The sequence below is a fragment of the Sycon ciliatum genome, chromosome 1 (assembly GCF_964019385.1).
Source record: "Sycon ciliatum chromosome 1, ocSycCili1.1, whole genome shotgun sequence".
NCBI lineage: Eukaryota > Metazoa > Porifera > Calcarea > Leucosolenida > Sycettidae > Sycon > Sycon ciliatum.
Window position 1 is genome coordinate 33,541,969 of NC_088643.1, and position 25,886 is coordinate 33,567,854.

The 25,886-nt window shown below is 48.4% G+C and overlaps 1 protein-coding gene and 1 long non-coding RNA gene across 6 annotated transcripts in view; both read left to right on the top strand.

The window, feature by feature from the left end:
* Positions 1-234: 234 nt before the first annotated feature.
* The window catches only part of LOC135823768 (uncharacterized), a 31,014-nt gene continuing 5,362 nt past the window's right edge, over positions 235-25,886 (top strand). The window contains exons 1-4 of one of the 5 annotated variants that reach the window (XR_010554752.1): positions 236-1,124; positions 2,817-2,858; positions 18,182-18,285; positions 24,274-24,372. Coding sequence is in view for 1 of the 5 variants with exons in the window: in XM_065336614.1 (XP_065192686.1) it covers positions 16,300-16,575; positions 18,182-18,285 (380 nt within the window). In the remaining 4 variants the exon portion in view is untranslated. Of the gene's footprint in view, positions 1,125-2,816; positions 2,859-16,179; positions 16,576-18,181; positions 18,286-24,273; positions 24,373-25,886 lie in introns of those variants that run through there. The other 4 variants (XR_010554754.1, XR_010554755.1, XR_010554750.1 and 1 more) reach the window with 4 other exon arrangements.
* On the top strand, positions 9,772-12,537 carry LOC135823762 (uncharacterized). Its single transcript, XR_010554748.1, has 2 exons — positions 9,772-11,191; positions 11,542-12,537. It is a non-coding gene; the product is annotated as an uncharacterized LOC135823762 (long non-coding RNA).

Below are 25,886 nucleotides of genomic sequence, written 5' to 3' on the forward strand. Positions count from 1 at the left end.
ATCTGCGCACTAACCCATACTGTAATCATGCCCACTACGTAGACCTGGTTACTGGTAGACACTACAGCTCTAGCTCTGCGGACAGTCACAGTGACTCACACAGACCTGCACAGCGAGCACAGCTACCATGGCTACGCCGAGCTAGCAGCAAAGCTGAGAAGTAAAAACTAAAGTCAAGAAGTAAAGACTCAAAGAGCATGGATTGGCGGAGCTGAGCGCCGTGCTTGACTCACGTAGATCAACGGACTGACTACACAGACAGTCACACTACTAATACTATCACTAGGCCATGGCATGAGTGCGGATGCAGAAAATCGCTCGTAGAATCTACTGGCGCAGACTTCTACTAGTAGTAGTAGTAGTATCAGTAGTATGGCGGTAGGACTAGGAGTAGAGCCAGAGGCTTGTCGTCGTGCTGTTTCCTGCCTTCGACCAGACTATGTCATCCTGAGTATCTACACTGCAAGCGTTTCCTCGGCGAAGCAAGTTAAAATTTATTTGTGGCGAAGCAAGCTAGAATTTATTTGCACAATCTTACTCTTTGCCTCTAAGTGACCAGAACATAGTGATCAGAACAGGCCAGCCGGTTATTGAAGCGTGGCGCATAGTCCATAAATAACGTAGTCATGAAGGGATGCCGCAGTTCGCTATTTCTACCTTCAAATGCTACATCTGTTGAAGAGGATAGGTTTCTAGCGGGTTCACGGATTTATTCAGACATGGACTTGGAAGAAAGGTGAGGTTGAAACATAGCTGTACAAATACACAACTAGTTACCTGGACATGAATGCTGCTAAATTTATCACTGGATAAATATCAAGGTCAAGCTAGCTGTTGGTATCAGCGCCGCCGCTACTGTTGCTGCTGTCACCACCAAATCACCGCTGCTGCTGCGGGTGTCGCCACCAGCACCGCCCTACTGCTGCTGTCACCACCAGCATTGCCGCTAGTGCTGCTGTCACCGCCAGCACCTCTCCTAGTCTCCCACTCTCCTAGTCTCCCACTCTCCTACTCTCCTAAGCCACCAGCGTCGCCGGCTCTGCTGCTGTCACCACCAACACAGCTGCTGCTTGAGAACGGGTTTATTCACAACACCAATTGGGCTAATCGCGTTAAACCATGAAGTAAGAGTCAAAGCAAAAAGACAACCCAAATTCGGAAATAAATAGAACACTCATTTGAAATGTAGATTGAACACAGAAGCTGCACAATAAATCGTTATCTAATAAGATTGCCTAGCGGCATGCAAAGGCGAAGTCACGCCTCTGCCCGTGTCAGCACAGCCGGCGGCAATATGCTGCAATGGGGCTCCCGAACATGCAGCGAATGTAAGAGTAGGGATATCACCGTATTTCTTTCTTTCGTAGTAAACCAAGAATACTGTTTGTTTTCGGGAAGAACTACAGTACAGGAGATAGCACAGATAATTTGGATGAAAAATCTTGAAGGATACCAGAGATATGAGGCGTCAAAGTCATACGCCAACCTTCATCATGATGTATGCGGAATGCCATACTGATGTGGCACCAACAGGGTTTTCCGGAAAGCCTAGCAAGCGCTTAGCAACATTACAATATTGTCAGAATGCTATGAAATCTGGCTTGTAGGTGCAATATAGGTGCAATAATTATGGGTGCAATACAGGTTAGTTAGTCCTAATGTTGACCAAAATATAATATTTCGGCAAGCGATGACCAATGAGAACGAGCGCGGCGCCCGTAGCAACCACCATAGCAACAATGCTAAATCCATTGAACATGAGTTCCATTACTATGAAATTGAAGTGAGCATTGATTGCTATGGTTGTATTATACATGTACAAATAATAAATACAGCAGTTTAGTCTTCAGATGCCCAACTTTAATTTACTGCGGCAGTCACACAGTTGATCAATCATGTACATGTACATTTTACATGTAAAATGCACAATAGTGAAATACGCGTACAATCCAATCACTGACGCGATCCATGTCAGAGCACCACTCCATAGCAATTTCTTTCTGGTTTCAAGGCGACGAGTCGAATACAAAAACATAGCTCACTTTGTCGCAATAGCGAAAGTCTCCGTCAGGTGCAATCTTTCACTAGGGCCAACAAATCATCTGAAACACTCCTAGCGCTTGAACATATTGGGTCCAGAAATTCATTCATTTCGGGCGACCAGGAGGTGAACGTCTTGAAAGCGCGATCAAGAGCGATTCCCCAGCTCGAGAAGAAAGCACTATTCTACATAATTCGAGGTCGCTGAACACGATGGTGGGTGTTCCCTGGCCGTGAACTCCCTCCAAACGGATGAAAAATCCAATTGAAAACTACCCTCCTCACAACAAAAAGCTCAAACTACAGTTGCCCAAGCAAGTGCAGCACCAAAACGAGCAGGAAGACCTCAGCTATCAAACGCACCAACTTTCAGCTTTGAAAAAGAAAGCAGGACAAAGTAATTCGAAAAAAACTGCAGCGCAGTCCATGGTGCCACCGCTACCATGCTAATGTACGTGACCCGCGTGAAGGCTGTTTTCAGCTGATTTGTCACGTGACTGAACTCCCTAGTAAGAGGCCCTGCACCCTCTAAAGCACGTGACTGCCCATCGCAGCAGGCAAAACGAAACCCGGGTGCGTAACTCACCCATCACGGCAGAATATACCAAGTCTTTGTTTTTGTCTACAACCAAAGCAGCTAGCGACTTCAGAAATATAGTGGCTTCCTTGCCCGCCACACCCGAGGCCGAAAACACCAGTGGGGTGAATGATGCTCTCTCCACCTGGTTTACTCTTGCACCATACGCCGCCTTCTTCATTCTCCCGTGTGTTCTCAGGTGACTAAGGATTTCCGGACGAGACAGCAAGGACGGCCCAAGGTCAGTGACCCTTACATTAAACTGCCTCTGCTGTCGCCATCAGCACCGCTGGTACATGTCAGCATGAATTTTCCTGGCTCACACCACTTCAAAATGCATGATTTAGGTTGGGTTTAGTGTCAGTGTACCCGATGATCCCAGCAAGTTGAAAGCACTGGTACTGATCTCTATCTACGTTTACACTACAACAATATTAGGAGGATGAAAAAGTGTTTTACTCCGAGTTTCACGCACTAAGCGATCATCAGAAAACAGTAGGGGTGAAATGATTACGCTTTTTGACTATCGAATAAGTTCGGAATAACCTGAACCACTATCGATCGGTTATTGGTTAATTTTTCGATTGTTTCTTCTCGTACAGACAAAAGCCATATTAGAAGCTGAAAATGCGAAAATTAACTTACAAATTTAGAATTTTAAAATAGATCCTGGGGAGAAGAGAATTTTTCCTCGCACATTGGTCTATCTACAATCATACGTGTATAATCATGTATACTGTATGCACAATTGAGTAATCGAAACGTTTCCAATAATCAATTTGTTAGCTTGTAACGAAATCTATTTCGAGTATCCGGTATAATCGATTAAGGGGTAGAAATCAACACAGTCAAAGCTCACAAATATGTACTTTTCTTTTTCTGGTGTACAGTCAACTTTGCGAATAACGACATTCGGCGGGGCATCCGAAAAGTGTCCTTATTCGCAAAGTGTCCTTATACCCGAAGTCCCATTTGAATGTATGTGAACCCATATTGTTGTATAGTATGATATGCATATCAAAACGAATCTCTTTTCATGGTCTATGTCAAAATGTACTTTATTTTCATATTACAATTGAAAGGAACTATAAAGTCAATATGGAAGGGAAATAGATTGAAAAGTTGGCCTTTGGAGCCATCTACATGTACATATACAGGGACATGTACTGTACGTATACAGGGACATGTACTGTACATATACAGGGACATGTGCTGTACGTATACAGGGACATGTACTGTACATATACAGGGACATGTACTGTACGTATACAGGGACATGTACTGTACATATGTTGGACTCAGTAGAGCGTCCAGCCCCTATATGATGTCCAACCCCTATATAGAGTCCATTGGTCCAAAATCCACTGTACAGAGTCCAAACTTGGAATCAACTGTGAGCTCAAAGTTTAGATGGACATCACTCCCTGTATAGAGTCCATTGGTTCAAAATCAACCGTACGGAGTCCAAACTTTGAAATCAACTATAAAGATTAAAGAGTCTTATGTGGACAACACTCCCTGTATAAAGTCCAGCCAATTAGGCATCCCCTATCGAGTTCGAAATTAGACATAGGATCTGCTGTAAGCAGTGAATATAACCAGAAAACGGCCTCTCCCTTTAATCCTTTACATCACTCACTTCTCAATGTAAAAATATGTATTGAGGCGCCACTGCAGCCACTTCATTACATAAAAAAGCCTACAAACACCATCCTCAAATCAAGTGGTCTCTTCGCAGACGCTGCAAATTACAATATCTCAATCATGTAGTGTTGCCAAATAATTGTGCACGCACACACACACATGCACACACCCACACAACGCCAAGAAAATGCCTAGAAAAAAACAAGAATCGAAAGAGAATAATGGAGAGCCCAGGTTGAATTATTTGTTTTCAAATTATTGCGCGCGCGCGCGCGCACACACACACACACACACACACACACACACACACAAACTTGTACAACGTCAAGAAAACACCAAAAAAAGAGTAGAGACACCATACACACGCAACTCCAACAGCCATGCAAACGTCCACCCATTTACAAGTAAAGTCAAGAGGGATAACAAATAATTATACGAAACGAATGCATACCTGGGCGGATGCACGCACGTTTACATACATGTAGTAGTGTAAGAGAGTAACATAGTGCAGTAGTCAGCATAATACTAGCACATGCTGAGAGTGCAATAGCAAGCTTCACCATTGCTCATGGCCATGCAAATGTTCAGCAGCACTCAGTTCCGCAAGCTTCTGAAAATCAGCACACCTGCAACAAATAGATAGCACAAGGATACGCTTATTACCGTAATGATGCACGGGAGCACACAACTACCAAGTTCTCAACGAATGTGAGGCTCAATGAAAATCAATCCACTCAAAGACCTGTGAACAGGTGACGGAGGGGACAATAATCTATTAGTAATACGAGGAATAAGATCGTTTGTGCACACTCAAGACGCACAGACACACCACCATACCTGTAGTGTACACAGTGTTTCACTTCACTGCAACTAAATTGAAATGAGATGATTTGAACAATCTGTACAGCGTTGCCGTCAGTCAGTCTTCCCCAAGATGGAAATGCAATGATTTGTTGTCACGAGGCAGTTTCACTGACACAATGTCATGTTCGTGACATCAAAACGGTTACTTCAAGGAGAAGCTTTTTCTTGTCATTGGCATACAAGCAATCCTCCTACTACTACTAGTACACTGGCACTGCGTTTGTGGATCCCATTGTATTTGACATCATACTAGAGGAAGAGTGTCGTGGAGTTTCACATAATTATCACAGGGATAAAAATACATTTCTCATGAAATAATTATAATAATTGATGATAGCTAGACGATCGTATACGATTGATGCAAAGTCCTTGCAGTCCTTGAGGACTATTACGAAGTGGTTGATTACTTTTAGGGCATTCATTCAAGCAACATCAAACAAACGCGATACGCTCCTTGAAAATGGAAAAAAAATTCAAGCATAACGACAGAACCGTGAGCAGACCAATCGAAACGAGTAAAAGCTTCCTTACCTCAGTCATCGTCCTGCCATGTAGTTGGACAGCCTTTTGACACGGTGGTACAGGCAGCTCTTGTCCAGTCAAACAGGGGTATCCTTGTGGCGTCGAACGAAAGAGAGTGTCAGTGTATCTGACTCGTCAGATTGGAACTGTGCTGAACTTTTCTCTTTCTCCGCTTTCTGCTTTCATCCCTCGCTCTGATGAAACCGTTCAAACGTCTTACTGGCAGCAATGGCCAGCCTAACAGGGGATCCTTGTGGCGTCGAACGAAAGAGAGTGTCAGTGTACCTGACTCGTCAGATTTGAACTGTGCTGAACTTTTCTCGTTCTGCAATTTCTGCTGTCATCCCGCGCACTGATGAAACGTCTTCAGAGAACCACAAGACGCTTTCCAGATTTGATTTTGAACGTCTCCTTATCCTCCTTGGTTACCTCGTGACAGATTACTGTCAGCAACTTCACAGCAGAACTGGCAGCCATGGCTGAAGTGAAGAAAGGAATGCGCTGCCACCAGGCAAGCAAAACTGAAAATGAATTGTTCTTTTTCGGGCACAACACACAGGACAGCGTGACTGGATAAAACTGGACTCCTGGACTGTGAATAGGGGACTGGTAGAAAAAGTGTACTCCTTATAGGGGATTGCGCGGCAGGTTGAAGCTGATCAAAACTGAGTGGACTCCTGGACTCTGTATAGTGGATTTTGGACCAATGGACTCTATATAGGGTGCTGGACATCATATAGTGCATGGACTCTATACTGAGTCCTACACATATACAGGGACATGTACTGTACGTATACAGGGACATGTACTGTACATATAATTATGATGATTACTGTACAATCATGTACACCATACAACTACATGTATATGTAGCTGTGCCGATCACTACAACTGCATGTATTTACATGTAGAAGCAAAAAGTAACAATAATAAAAGCACCCCCCACCCCCCTTGGCTGCATCTTCTTGCATGTGTACCTTTATCCATCGCCATGGGTTCTGGTACTTCTGCATGACAGGTACTTGAAGTAGCTGTCAAAAGCCCAGAAAGTCGTTATTCAAGCAGTGGATATGACCTCGGGGCACTAAAAGCTTGTTGTTATTCACGAATTGTCGTTATTCAGATAGTCGTTGTATCCGAAATTAAATGTATACAGTTAGATGGGACTTTGCTCTGGGCATGGAAATTCTGTCGTTATTCGCGAATTGTCGTTATATCCGCAGTCGTTATTAGCCAAGTTGACTGTACTTGTGAACCACTCTATCACCACTGCCGTGTTCCTCCATGCATTGATCTGCAGCTGGGGGCGGAGCTGTTTTAGAGCGGTATCGAGTATGGACTTGGAGACTATGCCAATCTCACTCTTTGAGGGATTAATGAGCCGGCATGGTAGGGACCGGGAAAGGTGTCCTTAGGAACCTTCAGCGTGATGTATGCGTCCTTCTTTGCCTTGCGTCCCATCTGGCGTCCAGCTCCAGAGTACGTGTACACCCCCAAGGTTTTGAGTAGTGAGAAAGATTCTACTTGGTCCGCGTCATCAATATTATTGTCGCTTATCTTTCAGCTTGGTTTATATGTCGGGGATGCTCACTTGGCAGCCCATTTCATCCCATTAATGGTTAGTAAGTTAGTTTACTAGTACCTGAAAGGTCTAGCTAGATTTGGAGTTGATTTCGAGAGCGACGGGTGGGTGATTCTGATTGATACCACGCCGCATAAAATATATTTTCTTGTCACACTGCACAGGTAAGAGCAGCGCGACGCACAATAAAGTAATCGGCTACTATACTCGAAATCAGTTCCATTTTGCAAAACGGCTGAGAAGGCTCACCTCGGGGATCGCTCGACAAGCTGAGATCGTAGTTCCCTCACCTCCAGCTCAACGCTCGGAGTATCCAGCGCCCGTGGAGATTTACTCAGTACTGTACGCGTCGTCGTCGTTCAATATAAAATCTTGCAAAGAACGGCGACTGATTTGAACCACACAGGTAGTCGTGTTGCCCACGCGAAGTCATATAGAGAAGGCAACCGTCACGATCGACTTCCCTTTAGAAAGTAGCCAGGCAGCGGAGAGGAATAGAGATGAGCTTGCAAAAGCGAGAGAGCAATCCAGAGCCGAGAGCAGCGACGAGGAGGACCAACAAAAGTATGAACACTTCCTTGGACAATACATTCCTCATGGCTAGTTGTCATTCTATACCTTACCTTCTATCGTACATGCCTCATTTCTTGTTGGATGAGAGCAACGAAGTAAACAAGAAATGCTGTTCTTTTCGAAACGCGAGTGCACAGTCCAGAGTTCACGGACTGTGCTGGGAGTGCGGTACGCACTGGCTGCACAGTGCGGAGTTGCAGCATGCACATGAAGGTGCATGCTGGTCTGAAGACAGTGTTCTTTTTGTTCTTGCACTGCTGCTGTACAGTTGCGAATTTTCGCTGCGTGGCCGAGTGCTTTTCTCTTCGTTTCTTTAGTGTAATCTGTCTGATCATGCCTGGACGTGGACGATCCTCCACCCCAAGAGGCCGGAGCAGGTCCTCCAGGGGAGGTAGTTTGCCTGCCTCAGCAAGCAGACCTGAAGTAAGCAGCTCCGACAGTGGAGCCGAACCGAACGCCCAACTGCAGGAGCAGCAGTTGAGGATCGGCGCTGGCCAAGGAACGGTCAAGCCGTCGTCGTCGTCGGTCCCCATCGTCGTCGGCATCATCCTCATCATCATCCTCATCTTCCCCCTGTTCGTCTCCGTCGTCATCCCCGTCTTCATCGTCATCTCCCGAGTCTCGCCGTCGTCGCGAAAAATCAAAAAAGGCCAAACACCCGAGAAGTCGTTCCGTGTGTCCCCAGTCAACCTCGTCGAGGCGGTGGAAGAACCCCTCGTACGAGAGACAGTACGAGACAAACGCTGCTGTGCTGGAAGAGCTCGGCGAAGTGCGTGCTGCTCTAGGGAAGAGGAAGGTGGACAGGGCAAGGCGAGCCACCAAGCAAGGTGAGAACTTGTTGCGGGATAGGCAAGAGTGGCTGGTTATTGCAGATGCACACGGGCACGAGGCAGCCAAAAAGTTTGCAGAGGGTGGCGAGATGCTGGGGATTGTCGGGTGCCCGCAGAAAAGGAAAAGGCTAATGGCAGCCATCCAATCCCCCCCTGCGCCAAAAGCCAAGCAGCCCTTTCTCCCCCGCACTGCGTCCCAGTCGGCCAAGGGGTGGGGTGCCCACAATGCAAACTTGCATGCCACCATTGCGGCGAAACAGGCCACTACATTCGCGTGTGTCCCCGCCGGCAAGCAGCTAGCCAGCCGCGAAATGCCTGAACCCTGTGCAGCTGACGACTATGATATGTCATTTCAAAGCAATGAATTAGATGCTGAAACCTATTCTATGTTGCATAGCGTGGATGGAGAGTTCGGAGGGGACCGGGACAGGGTGGTCATTGGCAATCTAAAGAAAAACGTGCAGTTCTGGGAAGAAATCGGAGCACCAAAGCTAGTACTTGAAGTAATCAATAATGGATACACGCTGCCGTTTGTTAGATTGCCAGGGCCCAGGTGGTCAGACAACCACAAAAGTACACATGAGTTTCCAGATTTTGTCGGGGAGGCCATTTCAGATATGCGTTCTCGCGGTTGTATTAAAGAGGTTAACAGAGACCAAGTGTCAGTGTGTAGCCCGTTGGGAGTGGTGGATAATGGGAAGAAGCTGAGGCTTATTCTGGACCTAAGGTACATCAACAAACACCTGGCTAAATTCAAGTTCAAACTGGAAGATTTGAAGGTGGTGGCAGATGTATATGAGAAGAACGATTTCTTGGTTACATTTGACTTGAAGAGTGGCTACCACCACATTGCTATAGCAGAAAGCCACTAGAGGTATCTTGGTTTCAGTTGGGTAACCCCCCAGGGAAAAGCAGCATACTATACGTTTTGTGTCTTGCCGTTTGGTTTGTCAACCGCCCCTTACATTTTTACAAAGGTAACCAGGGTGCTAGTGCGTCGTTGGAGGGCAATGGGTATACGTTGCCAACTGTACACGGACGATGGGTCGGGAGGACATGCTTCTAAGGCAGGTGCTCACAAGGTAGCAAATCAAATGAAGAAAGATCTCCAAAACGCAGGATTTGTGGCTAATGAAAAGAAATGCCGTTGGGAGCCTTCTCAGGTTGTAGAGATGTTGGGTATGGTGGTTGACCTACGCGTTGGAGCCATCCGAGCCTCCGAAAAGCGTGTTAAAAAGCTTAAGTCGATGCTCAGCACAATGTCAGGTAGCAGGCAACCATCAGCTAAGCTGGTAGCAAGGATGACTGGAATGATAATGTCCATGTCGCTGGCCCTGGGCCAGATTTGCAGGCTGAGGACTAGAGCATTCTACCACATGATCCTATTGAGGAAGTCATGGGCAGCTCAAACAGTTTGGTCAAAGGAGGCAATTGATGACCTGAAGTTCTGGAAAGAATCTTTTGACAAATTGCATGGCCAGCCTTTCTGGAAGAAGGACCCACGTGTTGTAGTTATCTGTCGGTCAGATGCCAGCGACACTGGCGGGGGAGGTTTCATGGAGGGGAGGTTGGGTGTGCATGTTGCGAAGGGTGAATGGCCAGGTGAAATCAAAGAAAAGAGACTAAGTTCTACTTGGCGTGAGCTTAGGGCTGTTAAGCTTGTTCTGGAGTCATTGGCACCAAAGATTGCTGGGAAGGCTTGCATACATCGCACAGACAACCAGGCAGCGGCACACATTATTGAAAACGGTAGCCGCAAAGAGCATCTGCAAGAGGAAGCTATAGGCAATACACAAATTGTGCAGGCGTTTTAGCGTGAGGATTAGGGCAGAATGGGTACCTCGGGAAGAGAACGAGCTGGCTGATTATTATTCGAAGGTTGTTGACCAAGACGATTGGCAATTGAACCCTGCATTATTCCGGGAAATGGAAGGGAGATGGGGCCCCTACAGCCTAGATTGTTTTGCCAGTTTTAAGACTAAGCAGCTCAGTAAGTACTGCTCCCGGTGGTGGAACCCAGAGTGCTTTGCGATTGATGCGTTCACAGTGGATTGGTCCATTGAAAGGGTGTGAATGGTTCCCCCAATCTACCTTATTTCACGTACAATCGATATGCTGCTAGCATGCAGAACCCATGGCACTCTCGTTGTACCAGAGTGGCGGTCAGCCCCATGGTGGCCAAAATTGCATGACGGTGCTGCGTGGTACGGATTTGTGAAAGAGTGCGTGTGGTTGCCAAAGGATGAGAATACATTCTTGCAGGGGTCATGCCCATGGAATTTGTTTGGTTACGGCATGCCGAAGTCCGAGATCATTGCTTTGAAATTGTGCGCAGTTAGTGGCTGTGATTGCTGACAGCATACCTGGCGCGTGTTTGTATGCGGGAGAGCCTGAGTATGTCTGACGGTGCATGAAATGAGAGCTTGCGGAAGTTTGCCTCCATGCTACAGGTGCGGTAGGGCAAGTGCTATAGGCACACATACAGCTATAAGCTCCCCGGTTAACACGTACAGATGTATCAACTCGAAGTTGCACCCAGAGCACTAGCTTCGCAAAGAGGTGAGTCCATGAGTTAAGTGTGCTAGCCAGAATTTAGAGAACACCATAGGTACGCACGTAATGTTGCACGGGCGAGCGGCCTCCAGGCGCTTTGTAATCGTTGTTATGAGAGAGGTGTAGAAGAGCGATTGGAGCACTTGCCGAGGATGTCACTACAGCTATGATGACAGTCAATGTTGAAGTATCGTTGTATTCGTTTTCATGTTCGTCACCGTGGTCTGGGTGGCCACACATTGAATTTAATATTCTGTCGATGGTTACATGCGACATTAAGCGTCCGTTTGCATTGTTTCTGTGTGGTGTGTATGTTGCGAGTGGTGCATACGGTCATGCACGGAGTTGTGCTACAGGCATACATGGACACTACAGGTGTTAACCCGAGCAGCAGGCATGATAAGGGTGAAAGCTACAGGCTTACAATTATGACCCAAGGTGCTGCGGCAGAGCCAGCCGAGCGCGGACGCTACAAGCAATCGAGCTAAGGGGGAGGAGGCAGTCAGTGGCGCAGAAGTAATCATGCTGTTCTCCGACTGTGTGCTACAGGCAAGTAAAGTCAACAGCCAGAACGCATGTCTCGCTGCTTGGCAGTCTATATGCCGCCAGCTATGCTTTGTGCTTCTTGGAGCAGCTGTTGCTGCGACCCTGCAGTTCTGTTGTTGTTGTGGTGTGTACGAGAGAGTCGAAAAGAAATGCCTCATTTCTTGTTGGATGAGAGCAACGAAGTAAACAAGAAATGCTGTTCTTTTCGAAACGCGAGTGCACAGTCCAGAGTTCACGGACTGTGCTGGGAGTGCGGTACGCACTGGCTGCACAGTGCGGAGTTGCAGCATGCACATGAAGGTGCATGCTGGTCTGAAGACAGTGTTCTTTTTGTTCTTGCACTGCTGCTGTACAGTTGCGAATCCCACCCACCCACCCAATTGGATAGTCATTGCTAGATATGTATGTGCATATGGATTTATTGGCTGAGTAAGCAGTAGTGCGTGTATGTGGCGAGCATGTTTCCGTGTGTGGGCCAATTTCAGATAATTCTGTATTAAGGTAGCACATTGGCTTTATTTAGACTGGCCCATTTGGGGTTATTCAGCATCTCCACCATTGTCGCTGGCGGCAATTCCCATTAATCAGTGCACTAGGCCGTGGTGAACGCATTTCGATCGGAGGTTCATGTATCCATTGTCCCATGGCTTGGATCGTGTACTGTCTTGCGTTGTTTTCCTTTTGTTATGCTAAAGTGATGTGTACCAGGCTGCCATGATTATGTTTAAATGCTGTGTGCCTGTGGCATAGTAATATTAATACACATGCGGTGCAAGAATTGGAGCAGCTGTTGCTGCGACCCTGCAGTTCTGTTGTTGTTGTGGTGTGTACGAGAGAGTCGAAAAGAACACGTTTTATCACCTCAAGTGCACACGTTGTTGTCCAAAGTCTAATTTCAAATTGTCGAAAGATAAGCGACAATATTGCTGATGCTGACCAAGTATCTAAATGTACATTGCCAAGGTTTTGAGTAGTGCTCAAACGAGCACTCTATGCTATCGAACGAGTAGTGCCACTATCGAGTTGAGTACCCTATAACACAACCTAGTCGCTCTAATGTGCACATTCCCAGCACGCCAACTTTAGCTTCAAATTGAGCACACATGTTCATTGTACAGGGTAGGTCAAGTTTCGCCCAAAGTCAGTGACATCTCTCGGACTGATTTTTCTCTCTTTCACTTGCATCTACATAGCTAAACACTTCCAGTAATAGAGGCACAGCTCTCAGGCGCATACGCAGGGTCACCTCTAGGGGGGTTTCCAACCGAATCCCAAACAACCAGTAACAAAGTGTGTGTAAGTGTGTTAGTTTTAACCCTTCCTAAAGAGCCGTAGGAAATTTTCAAAATTATGCATTTTTTCGTGTTGTTTGGATCATAACTTCAGTTCTACTCACTCAATCTTCATTATATTGGGCTTCCTGGAAGTGGAAAGGTATCAGGGAGAGAATGAGGTCGACCATGATAGCCAGGACACAGTACAGTCATATACATATCCAGCGCTATAGGCTATAGCGGTAGAGTGCAGCGACGGTGCGAAAAATGCCCCAAACAGGCCCAAACGCGTCCTGCTCCAGCGATTTCGTTTTTCTTGATCGCAGAGTTTCGACTTTTTCCTGTGTACTCTTGAAAATATCACAAGGGAAGCCCCTGCAAATTTGAGCAAATCAGCGTGACGAAAATCTCAAATTCTCGATTCTCAAGTCGCACTGCGCGCTTTTGAAATTGCCAAGATCGCGGCTCAATTTAGGAATGATTTATCTCACGATACATTGCTCGCAGCGCTTCACAAATTGTTTTAACCGACAGCTGAGAGTTTTCTATTCGACCTGGATATTTGGATCGTTGGATTTGAGCGAGATTTGACTGAGTTACGATCTTTTGAAGTTTTGCATTCTTGCCAGATCGATCATGCGCCCTACCAATAAATGCCCAAAAACGTTGCTCGTTTGGAACATTTGGGGGGTTTACGGGCAACGGGAACCCCCCCCCCCCCCTGCGTACGCGCCTGGCTCTGACTTCGTCGAGAGGAACTACATAAATAGACTTTGTCAGTTTGTGCTGCACAAAAAAGTCATGACAGCATACATTCCTCTACTATACGTGTATGCTATCGAGTATCGAGCCCCTTTTGAATTCAAGTCAAGTACTCAGCGAGCGTGTACTCGAGTACTCGGTGTATTCCTTTGAGCACTAGCGTTGAGAACTGGAAAAGCTTTCTATCTACATGTACCAGGCTGTAACTGTTCTTCTATCATGACATCATGACACTACGGAGAATTAGCAAGACGGAATCCGCGTTCGTGTTCGCACTCCAAGCAAAGTCGAACTCAGTGATGGAATTTTGCATTGAGAAGGATTAGCAAACAGAATTCACACATGCATGACGTTGACACGTCGTACATTGCTCACAGACAGTACGGCATTGTAAATTGATGACTGTCCTGACACGAATCCGCGATTTGTGTTTCGACTACTTTTCCAAACGAAAAATGCGAAAGTTTGCAATCCAGTTTGCGAACCGAAAAATGTTCGTGAACACGAATGCGAATTTCGTCTTGCTAATCCTCCGTATTGTAGGTGTCTCTTTCCCCGCTGCTGCTGCTGCTGCTGGTGCTGCTGCTATGGTGCGTATTTATGTTTTGGAATACAGGTGGTGGAAGGTGGAGCTGCCCAGCCCGTTCGTCGACGCTTCCACGACTTGCCGACATGGCTGGAGGCATGGACTCTCTTCATGAACATCGTGTGTTCTGCCAACCCGCCTGCAGGAGATGCTCTCATACCAAGCCACCATTGTTGCAGCCAACAGGCAATACTATCCGGAGGCTTGGCTGTCGTACGACACCCAGTTTCGCTCTGCCATTTCTGCTCAGCCAGGCAAGCGCTTTGACGTCATCGACATCAATCTGTGGCAAATGTCCGTGACTAGCCAATCAAGGCCCACATGTGAGTCCTGCCGCCTCGTCCATCCCGGAGGCGGCCAGTGTCCCTTTCTCCGCAACGTAACAACCAGCAAGCCTTCAATGGGGTCCGTACGGTGTCTAATGGCCAACCGATCTGCCGGAACTTCAACGCTGGGCGTTGCAGTCTCAGCAGGTGCAAGTACGCCCATGTCTGCACCCGCTGCGGGTCCAAGGACCACAACGGATCTAAGTGCGGTAGGCGCCAGTAACTGTGCTGCTTTGGCTGCAGCTCCCGCGATTGTACATATTTCTCCCTGCACTTCACGTTCCACTGATTTCACAAGCGCATGTCCTGCTGTCCACACGCCCTCTCTGTTTCTCGCTTCGAATCACTGCTTCGTAACCACCCTGACAGTTCATTGGCTTCGTATGTTATTAACGGCCTCCGCTGCGGCTTTGACATTGGCTTTACCGGCAACCGCATAACTAACCAACACTAGTCCAACCTCTCATCAGCATTCCAGCACTCTGCATTTGTGTCTGCACAGCTCACCGCTTCCTGCAACGCCGGCTACACGGCTGGCCCATTTGACTCGCCCCCATTCTCATTTATGTACTGCTCTGGCATTGGCGCCGTTCCGAAAAAGAATGGCAAGCTACGCTTGATACACCACCTGTCCAGCCCTGCCGGCTCCAGCGTTGACGACGGGATCCCTGCCGAACCTTTCTCTTTGCAGTACATCAGCATTGATGAAGCCATTAGCATCATTATGTCCTCCCCGTCTCCTGTCTATCTCTCTAAACTCGATGTGAAGAGCGCTTTTCGTCAAATACCTGTCCGCCCACAGGATTGGCATCTCCTAGGCATCCTGTGGCAGGGTAAGTACTACTACGACCGTGTCTTGCCATTTGGGCTTCGCTCTAGCCCAGCGGTATTTGATGCAGTGGCAGCCACCATCGAATGGATAATGCACCACGAATTCTCCATCCCTAAATTGCTGCATTTCCTGGACGACTACTTGTGCGTGAGCGTGGGCCAGGCAGTGGCGAATCGGCAGCTGGCCATTCTTCTCCGTGCATTCTCATACCTCGGAGTCCCGCTCGCGCCTGCGAAGGTGGAAGGCCCGTCTCGTACCCTGACATTCCTGGGCATTATCCTGGATTGTGAGAAGATGGAAGCCCGGCTCCCTGACGACAAATTGGCTGACATCAAGCGCCTGTTGACTGCAGCGAGCATCAACCCTACCATGTCTCCCTCGAACTCGAATCTCTTCTGGGGAAACTCTCCTTCGCTGCAAGAGTCATCGTACCCGGTCGGACATTTATGCGGCGCCTGTGGTCTATTTGCAGTCGCTACCAGCAGCCTCACTACCGCATCAGTCTGACTACCGAGTGCCAGGAAGATATCCAATGGTGGCTACGGCTCCTGGAAGAATGGAACGGAAAATCATTCTTCCTGTTCCCAGATTGGACACCATCTCCAGACTTGGAGCTGTTCACTGATGCCAGTGGCACCCTGGGCTGGGGCGCATTCAACACCGGCCGCTGGCTTCAAGGGACCTGGTCGTCTGAGCAACTCGCTCACAGCATTGAGTGGAAGGAGCTCTACGCGTTGGTCACAGCGTGCTGCACGTGGGGCAAGGAATGGCGCCAGCTTCGTATCACAATGCACTGTGACAACAAGGCTGTGGTAGATTGCATCCGCTCCGGCACATCCAAGTCACCGCCAGTGATGACCCTGATCAGGGAGCTGTTCTTTGTGTGCGCCCGCTTCAATTTCACCGTCGCTGCTGCTCACATTGCTGGCCAGTCTAACTGCATTGCCGATTCGCTGTCTCGTTTCCGCATGGAGGAATTTCGGCGTCTCGCCCCAGCTGCTCAAGCACAACCAGACCAAGCAGTGCTGCCATTCCAGTCGATGCAATATAGCCTTGACATACAGGTACCGATTGTCATTGCTAAATTGTCGTATTGAGAACCTGCGTTGGATTTCATCCATCTGCATGCCTACCTTTATCCATCTCGTGCCTTAATTCACTTGTTCTGAGCTCTCGTGCATTGGTGGTGAACGCTTGCTGGGGTGCCGTGTGCTGGTTTTCTGGGAACAGCTTCCTTCAACTGGTTGCTTTGCTGCTACTATCTCTGCTTAAAATTGCATACTATTGGTCGGCTGTTTGCGACGCCAATCAGTAGTCATTGCACCCGGTCGTGGGTACTATTGCCGCTCAAGCATGAGCGATTGCTTTGGCCGTTTGCAACGCCAACTGCTTCACCCTGGTTGGCTGTTTGCAACGTCGATCAGGGAACTTTGCACCCGGTCGCGGGTACTGCTGCGGCTCAGTCGTGAGCGATCACTTTGGCTGTTTGCAACGCCAATCGCTTCACCAGTTGATCGAAACCAGCACACTGGTGTACCCCAATCATCCTTGTGCGGTGTTGTGAGAATACGTGGGTATGCATGCAGCTTTGCTCTGTGACTTTCCATTGCATGTAGTCACTTGGCTCTCCCATTTCCTATACACTGTTCTGATGCATTCGGGTGCAAGCGCTAAGGGGTGTTGGCCACGCTCATTTCCGGACACTCAGGGCTATGGGTCATCGTCCTGCTGACATTTCTAGACTCTCTTGGCTCCGCCAAGATCCTGCTCCGGCGGTCGACAAGTGTCAGACTCTCTTGGCTTTGCCAAGATCCTGCTCCGGCAGTTGACAAGTCTCTCGTGGATTCTTCTCCGGCAGTGTCCACCCTGCCAACCCTGAATCTCTCTCTATGTAGCCTCTCACTCCGCTGGCCAGCACTCCCTCGTAGCTCAAGTCGCATTTTGTTGTAGTTTATATGTGTGTGTGTGTGTGTGTGTGTGTGTGTGTGTGTGTGTGTGCGTGCGTGTGCGCGTACATGTTTGTGTGCATGCAGTCATGCGTTGTGTGTGTGTGTGTGTGTGTGTGTGTGTGTGTGTGTGTTTGTGTGTGTCCCATATGGTGCAGTGGTATGTGCAGCGATTTCCAATCGATAGGTTGCGGGTTCAATTCCCGACAATTATGGTCACACACGTCATTCTTCTGTTTCTTAGACTACTCCTGACTTTTCTTTCATTCTCCTGGGTGGTTACCAACAGCCAGTGCATGCCGGAGTATGTGGTGTGATGTGTGTGTGTGAAAAAAAAGCAAAAAAGATAAAGATCCGAAAGTAGGGATTCACTGGCCAGAAAAAGCCACTTCATAACTGTGCGGTGTAGACCAGGCTGAATAGTGGCGGTCAATTCTTCAGCCTTGCAAGCAGTTGAATGGTGCAATCCCAGCACAAGCTGCTATGGCTTCTGCTGTAGCATTCGCTATCATCGCCTCCGGCGATGGGCGTCAAATGGTCAAATGGTGTGTGTGTGTGTGTGTGTGTGTGTTATGTGTATGTGTATGTGTGTTTGTGTGTGTGTTTGTGTGTGTGTGTGTGCCATATGGTGCAGTGGTTTGTGCAGCGATTTCCAATCGATAGATTGCGGGTTCGTGTGTATGTGTGTGTGTTTCTGTGTTATACATCTGCTGCTTTTCTTTAGACTTGGTGTACGGTTGGCTCATCTCATAGTCTAACTGACATACTTCGATCAGTGCTTTCAAAGAGAACATCTCCTCTCGCAGATAGAGTCCTTCTAGACCAGAGGTAAGCCACAATGCAAATTTGGGTCTGCAGGTGCGTGGGCGCGCGAGCGCGCGGGTGTGTGTGTATGTGTGTCAGCTAGTTCGGTAATCAATGGTGCTAGTGAAGCTTATATCAGATCCACTCTGATTTAGTCACCCACACTAGTAGCAAGTATTACCTTCACTGGGGTCAGGGGTAACTGCAGTTGGATCCCAGGACGTATACTCTGATGCCGTCAATCCTTTTTCTGCACCTTGTCCTTACCCACTTACTGAGGTGTGGTGAGCCCATAAGTGGGATCATTTTCAAGTCCACCCAGAGTTTTGGGGATTTGAGGGGGTGTCGGCTGTTGGGCGGTTCAATAGCCAATTGAGTCATCTTTCCAAGATTCCTTTTGAGTCTCTCTTCCCTCTCCCGGGGAGACCCACGTGACCAGTTTTGGCAGTGAGCAACAAGCACAAGTACAAGTGTGTGTGTGTGTGTGTGTCCCATATGGTGCAGTGGTATGTGCAGCGATTTCCAATCGATAGGTTGCGGGTTCGATTCCGGACGATTATGGTCACACACGTCTTTCTTCTCTTTCTCAGACTCCTCCTGACTTTTCTTTCATTCTCCTGGGTGGTTACCAACAGCCAGTGCATGCCGGAGTATATGGTGTGATATGTGTGCGTGAAAAAAAAGTAGTGATTCACTGGCCAGAAAAGCCACTTCATACCTGTGTGGAGTAGACCAGGCTGAATAGTGGTGGTCAATTCTTCAGCCTTGCAAGCTGTTGAATGGTGCAATCCCAGCACAAGCTGCTATGGCTTCTGCTGTAGCATCGCTATCATCGCCTCTGGCGATGGGCGTCCAATGGTCCAATGGTGTGTGTATCATTATGGTGATAATTAGGCAGATTAATGGGTGCACGCAGCTTCGTGCTACCGCTCAAACTATGCTGCTATGTTTGCTGTTGCTGTATACTCATGCTTTCCTACTGTCTACGGTCGTGTGCACTGCACTTCACAGTGACGAAGTCGGCCAAACAGCATTGTGCATGCGCGCGTGGTACTCTAGGTGACGTGACACTCTCCGTGCCATTGAACGTGACATTCACCGTGTCGGCAACGTGCGACGTGGCATTTGCCATGGCATATACCGTAAAGTCCGCTGCAAACGCCCACCCCATTTTTGCAAGATCTGCTGGCCTATATGCACTGACCCCATGCACTTTCACCCCTACTGTACGAAAGTGCATCTCACACCGTAGCGCGAGGAATGCTTTGCTACGGTAAACTATGTCCATTTTCTGGGTGTCAAAATGTTTTTGGGCACTAGTTACGAGCTAGCTCCTAGTGATTTTATGATGTTGGTTGTTAAATTTCGAAAATCCAAACGGGAGTTGCTTCGGAATAAACAGGTGAGGTAGCGAAGAACAGACTATTGCAGGAACCAAATACACTTCTGACGGTGTTTCAAGCCATCATTTCCAAATCACGCAAAGCGCAATGGCAAGGGTTTTTCTCGAGCACTTCAGAGTTTTCAACAAGTTAGCAGCGACTTTGTAGGTGTAGCTTCTGTGACATCCCCCCCCCCCTGTTCGACTTGCAACTGCAATACTGCGACCGGTCAAGTCGTTGAATGACGCTTCGTCAGAACAATCACCGTTCCATTCTGAAAGCGCGACATCGTGGCAATGCAGAAATTTTATGATTTGAAAACCAGATGGATTCTACGGCATTACTTCATGAAGAACGAACTAATAACAAAGACAACTCATTCATCGTGTTGAGTTCGAAACAGGACGACTGACGACACATTATCCAGACATTACAACGGGAACAGGTAGGTTGGGGGAACGACATTTATTATAGACGACGAGACAAGAGACCAAGACGAACGAAACGACTACATTGAAGAGTGAGAAAAGAGAGAATGAAAGCAAGTCTGAACGGCAAGATGAAGGGCCTGGGTAGCTATGGCAAATATGGGCGCGCAAGTAGCTACCCAGGCCAACGGAACAAAAGGAGACAAAAGGTGAGTACGCAGGTGCATGCAGGCCAGCTAGAAAAGGTACGGGAGGAGGTACCTAACATACCACCCCTCCATGAAAAAAATCCCGCGTCCTCGCGGAGAGAAAAAAAGAGAGAAAAAGATTTAAAAAAATGACTGAAGGAGAAAAAACACACACACACAACGCACGGGCCTCACAAAAGTGTGTACTAAAAAATGCACTACAGATCATTACAAGCGTCAACGTTCCTGTACTACTTATACTATAGTGTGTACATGTACATTGCCAATAACAACGGGCCCAAACGCCCCTTCAAAACATGGCACCAAAAATAACTATTGGAGTTCGACGAGGGACTTGAATTGTATTCTGATGACTAGTATTGTGCACGGCTAATAGAGCCTAGTTACTCTTCAATATACGACATAAATAAGAGAGCGTGGCTCACCATGATCGGACCCCTAATATTAATGAAGGACACCCGCGCGCGCACACACACTACAAAAAAAATTCACGAAAATAAATTTGACGAAGAAGGAACGCATACAAAAAAAGAAAGAGAGAAAGGTAGCTGACCTGCATGGCTTGAAACGAGACGAGGTTGACATAGACGAGACGAGGTTGGCGTAGGAGAGACGAGGTTGATAGACGAGACGCGGTTGGAGACGAGACGAGATGGACCTGGACGAGACGAGGTGGACATAGACGAGACGAATGGCGGTTGAGGACGACTGGGCATGGGATGATCTCAGGGTCGTGGGTTGATCAATAATCGGGCGCCAATGTTGAGTTCGAAACAGGACAACTGACGACACATTATCCAGACATTACAACGGGAACAGGTAGGTTGGGGGAACGACATTTATTATAGACGACGAGACAAGAGACCAAGACGAACTAAACGACTACATTGAAGAGTGAGAAAAGAGAGAATGAGAGCAAGTCTGAACGGCAAGATGAAGGGCCTGGGTAGCTATGGCAAATATGGGCGCGCAAGTAGCTACCCAGGCCAACGGAACAAAAGGAGACAAAAGGTGAGTACGCAAGTGCATGCAGGCCAGCTAGAAAAGGTACGGGAGGAGGTACCTAACAATCGTATGAAAGGAAATCTCGACTGAAGTTTTTTTCTTTGCAGCAAGATAATGACAATCGCTTTTGTAGAGCCTCTTGGTAAGACATATCCAGTTTGTAGGCATTATAGTCGTTCTCGTACACATTTAACCTTAATGCCAGTTTTCTACAACTATATTGACCTGAAAAAGACGAAAATAGTATGGACCCGCTGGGGTGGGGGTCTGCAGCGAAGTGGGCGTTTGCAGCGAAGTGGGCGTTTGCAGCGAAGTGGGCGTTTGCAGCGAAGTGGGCGTTTGCAGCGAAGTGGGCGTTTGCAGCGAAGTGGGCGTTTGCAGCGAAGTGGGCGTTTGCAGCGAAGTGGGCGTTTGCAGCGAAGTGGGCGTTTGCAGCGAAGTGGGCGTTTGCAACGAAGTGGGCGTTTGCAGCGAAGTGGGCGTATGCAGCGAAGTGGGCGTTTGCAGCGAAGTGGGCGTTTGCAGCGAAGTGGGCGTTTGCAGCGAAGTGGGCGTCGACCCGCTGGGGTGGGCGTTTGCAGAGAAGTGGGCGTTACCCGCTGGGGTGGGCGTTACCCGCTGGGGTGGGCGTTACTCGCTGGGGTGGGCGTTACCCGCTGGGGTGGGCGTTACCCGCTGGGGTGGGCGTTACCCGCTGGGGTGGGCGTTTGCAGAGAAGTGGGCGTTACCCGCTGGGGTGGGCGTTACCCGCTGGGGTGGGCGTTACCCGCTGGGGTGGGCGTTACCCGCTGGGGTGGGCGTTACCCGCTGGGGTGGGCGTTACCCGCTGGGGTGGGCGTTACCCGCTGGGGTGGGCGTTACCCGCTGGGGTGGGCGTTACCCGCTGGGGTGGGCGTTACCCGCTGGGGTGGGCGTTACCCGCTGGGGTGGGCGTTTGCAGCGGACTTTACGGTATATGTGATGCGCTCAACGTGGGCGTCATGCGACGTTCGCTCGACGTTTGCTCGACATGATTTGCTAGAGCTCGCGTCGCTATAAATTTCGATCCGTACTGTGTGTGGTTCATTCTTGTCTGCTCGTTGTGTTTCACCTTCCGACCTCCCATTTCTCATCACTCATTTACTTTGATAAAGTGAATAAAAAGGGTGTTGGCCATGCTCATTTCCGGCTACTCAGGGCCCTCAGTCGCCGTCCCTCGGACATATCTAGACTCTCTTGGCTCTGCCAAGATCCTGCTCCGGTAGTCGACTGGTCTCTTGTATATACTTGGCTCCGCCAAGATTCTGCTCCGGCAGTGTCTACCCGGCCGACTCTGAATCTCTCTGTGTCTAGCCTCTCACTCTGCTGGCCAGCACTGCCCCGTACCGCAAGTTTCTGTGTGTTGTATTTAATGTCTGCACATGTGTGTATGTATGTCCATATTCGTGTGTGTGTGTGTGTGTGTGTGTGTGTGAGTGTGCGCGTGTGTGTGTCTGTATGTGTGTGTGTGCGTGTGCGCGTGTGTGTGTGTGTGTGTGTGCAGGTGCGCATACAGGTGTGTGTGTGTGTGTGTGTGTGTGCATGCATGCGTGCGTTTGTGTGTGTGTGAGTGCGTTTGTGTGTGTATGTGTGTATGTGTGTTTGTTTGTGTACATGTGTTTGCGTGTGTGTGTATGTGTGTGTGTTTGTATGGGTGTGTATGTTTGTGTGTGTGTGTGTGTGTGTGTGTGTGTGCGTTTGCGAGTGCGAGCACATGTGTGTGTGTGTGAATGTGTGTGTTTGTGTGTGTGTATGTGTGTTTGTGTGTTTGTGTGTGTGTGAGTGTGTTTGTGTGTGTGTGTGTGTGTGTGTGTGTGTGTGTGTATGTATGTATGTGTGTCTTGTGTGTGTGGGTGGGTGTCCCATATGGTGCAGTGGTATGTGCAGCGATTTCCAATCGATAAGTTGCGGGTTCGATTCCCGACGATTATGGTCACACACGTCTTTCTTCTCTTTCTCAGACTCTTCCTGACTTTTCTTTCATTCTCCTGCAGAGGTCTAGCCAGGATTTTATGCCAGCCGGCCAACGTTCTAGTTAAAATGCATCGTTCTGGGGGCTGCGCCCACAGACCCCCGCCATCAGTCACGTATCCACACAGACACACACACACACACACACACACCACTACAAATCTTTCATTGCAGCTTGCATGTCCTTTCGCTTCGTCCAATTATGGGCATTCATCAGGCAGTTGTGACAATGTGATTATAGGTAAATTAACAAAATATGAAAAGGAAGCAAACAGCTACATGAGCATGGATCATGTGTTCACCAAGGTCATGTCTGCATGCAGTGTACATTGGTCATCTGACAAGTCCCAGCCTAGTCACAGCCGTGTACACCACCAGAAGCAGTGAACCATGACCCAACCTGTTACATTTTACTGACGTACTCAAGTGCATACTCAAGTGCATTTGAGCTTGTGTGAAGAGCTAGCACTGAGCCTGATTAGCCAGTGCTACGTAGTGTACTGTACATACCTACGCCTAGGATATGGGTTGTACTGCACCATCTAGACTCAAGTGCTAGTGCAGTGCACTACAGTCTACATGGGGGTGACTGCAGCCGGCCAAAATTACCCTTGGAGCTGTCTCAGCCGGCAGGTCGCCCGGCTGAGCCGGCTTTGGCTAGATCACTGCTCCTGGGTGGTTACCAACAGCCAGTGCATGCCGGAGTATGTGGTGTGATGTGTGTGCGTGGAAAAAAATAAAAAAGACCAAAAAGTAGGGATTCACTGGCCAGAAAAAGCCACTTCATAGCTGTATGGTGTAGACCAGGCTGAATAGTGGCGGTCAATTCTTCAGGCTTGCAAGCTGTTGAATGGTGCAATCCCAGCACAAGCTGCTATGGCTTCTGCTGTAGCATCCTTATCATCGCCTCCGGCGATGGGCGTCCGATGGCCCAATGGTATGTCTGTCTGTGTCTGCGTCTGTGTGTTTGTGGGTGACCCCTCTGCTGCTGTTTTTTAGACTTGACGTTCGGTTGGCTCATCTCATAGTCTAGCTGACATAATCAGTGCTTTGAGAGAGAACATCTCCTCTCGCAGATAGAGTCCTCCTAAACCTGAGGTAAACCACAATGCAAAATTTGGGTCTGCAGGTGTGTGTGTGTGTGTGTGTGTGTGTGTGTGTGTGGTGATAATGCAGATTAATGGGTGCACGTAGCTTCGTGCTACCGCTCAAGCTATGCTGCTATGTTTGATAGTACTGTTGCTGTATACTCATGCTTTGCTACTGTCTACGGTCGCGTGCGCTGCACGTCACGGTGACCATGTCGGCCAAACAACATTGTGCATGCACGCGTGGTACCAGGCGCGTGCCCCGTATGGGTTCCTGGGTGCCCGGAACCCCCCTTTTTCGCTCAAAATGCAGGATTTTGCTTCATTTTTTGAAACTTTTCTGGGGGGAGGCCCCCGAACCCCCCCCCCCCTTGAACGGCACCGGCGCACGCGCCTGGGTACTCTAGGTGACGTGACACTCTACGTGTCATTAAATGTGACATTCAATGTGTTGGCGAAGTGCGACGTGGCATTCACCATGGCATTTGTATGTTGCGCTCAACATGGGCGTCATGTGACGTTCGCTCGACGCTTGTGGTGGCATAAACACAGTTTGAATTTCCCCGCCTGATTGCCACTCACAAAATACTGTTTGACTGAAGTTATTCTATTCGCTGAGTCGAGAGAGCTCTACAATTGTAGCTCTATCGTTACTGAATTAATTGTTACTGACATTGGACACAGAACAAGAAGGATTGGACTTCATCGTCATCAGACGCACCATTACAACAAAAACGTGAGACTCCTCGAGTGCAGTCAGCCCGCCAATAACATCATCGCCAAAGGATCAAGCATGCGCATCAAAACTGCCAGCACTGCACATCGCCATGGTAAATATGGCGATAGACAAAAAAGGAGAAAATTGACGTGAAACATTCAAACTGAGGTATTTTAGCATTCGCGAACGTTACGTAAGATCGAGTTCGCGTCGACAAAGTGAATAAAAGGGGTGTTGGTAACGCTCATTTCCGGGTAGTCACGGCACTCTGTCGTCGTCCCTCAGACCTTTCTAGACTCTCTTGGCTCCGCCAAGATCCTGCTCTGGCAGTCGACAAGGCTCACACTCCGCTGGCCAGCACTCCCCCGTACCGCAAGTTGCTGTGTGTTGTAGTTAATGTGTGTGTGCATGCGTGCATGCATGCGTGTGTGCATAGGTACGTGCATGCATGCGTACATGCACGCGTGCGTGTGTGCGTGATGGTAGTTCTGAGATATATTTGGCCACTTCCTGCAGCTTCAGTTGAATAGATAATTAAGTATAGGCAGAAGACACCCACCACATTCCCACTTGTGCTGTGGTTTATTCGCTGTTGAAATTCAAGTAGGTAAATCAGAACGTCAAAAAAGAACTGGGAAGCTGGCGTGTGTCTGCAGGTGCATGTGTGTGTGTGTGTGTGTGTGTGTGTGTGTGTGTGTGTGTGTGTGTGTGTGTGTGTGTGTGTGTATGCGCCGCACGCCCTTCTTTGCAAGGGCGTGCGTGCGACAGGTAGTCGAGAAGGCATTCGAGCACCGCTGTAAGGCCTT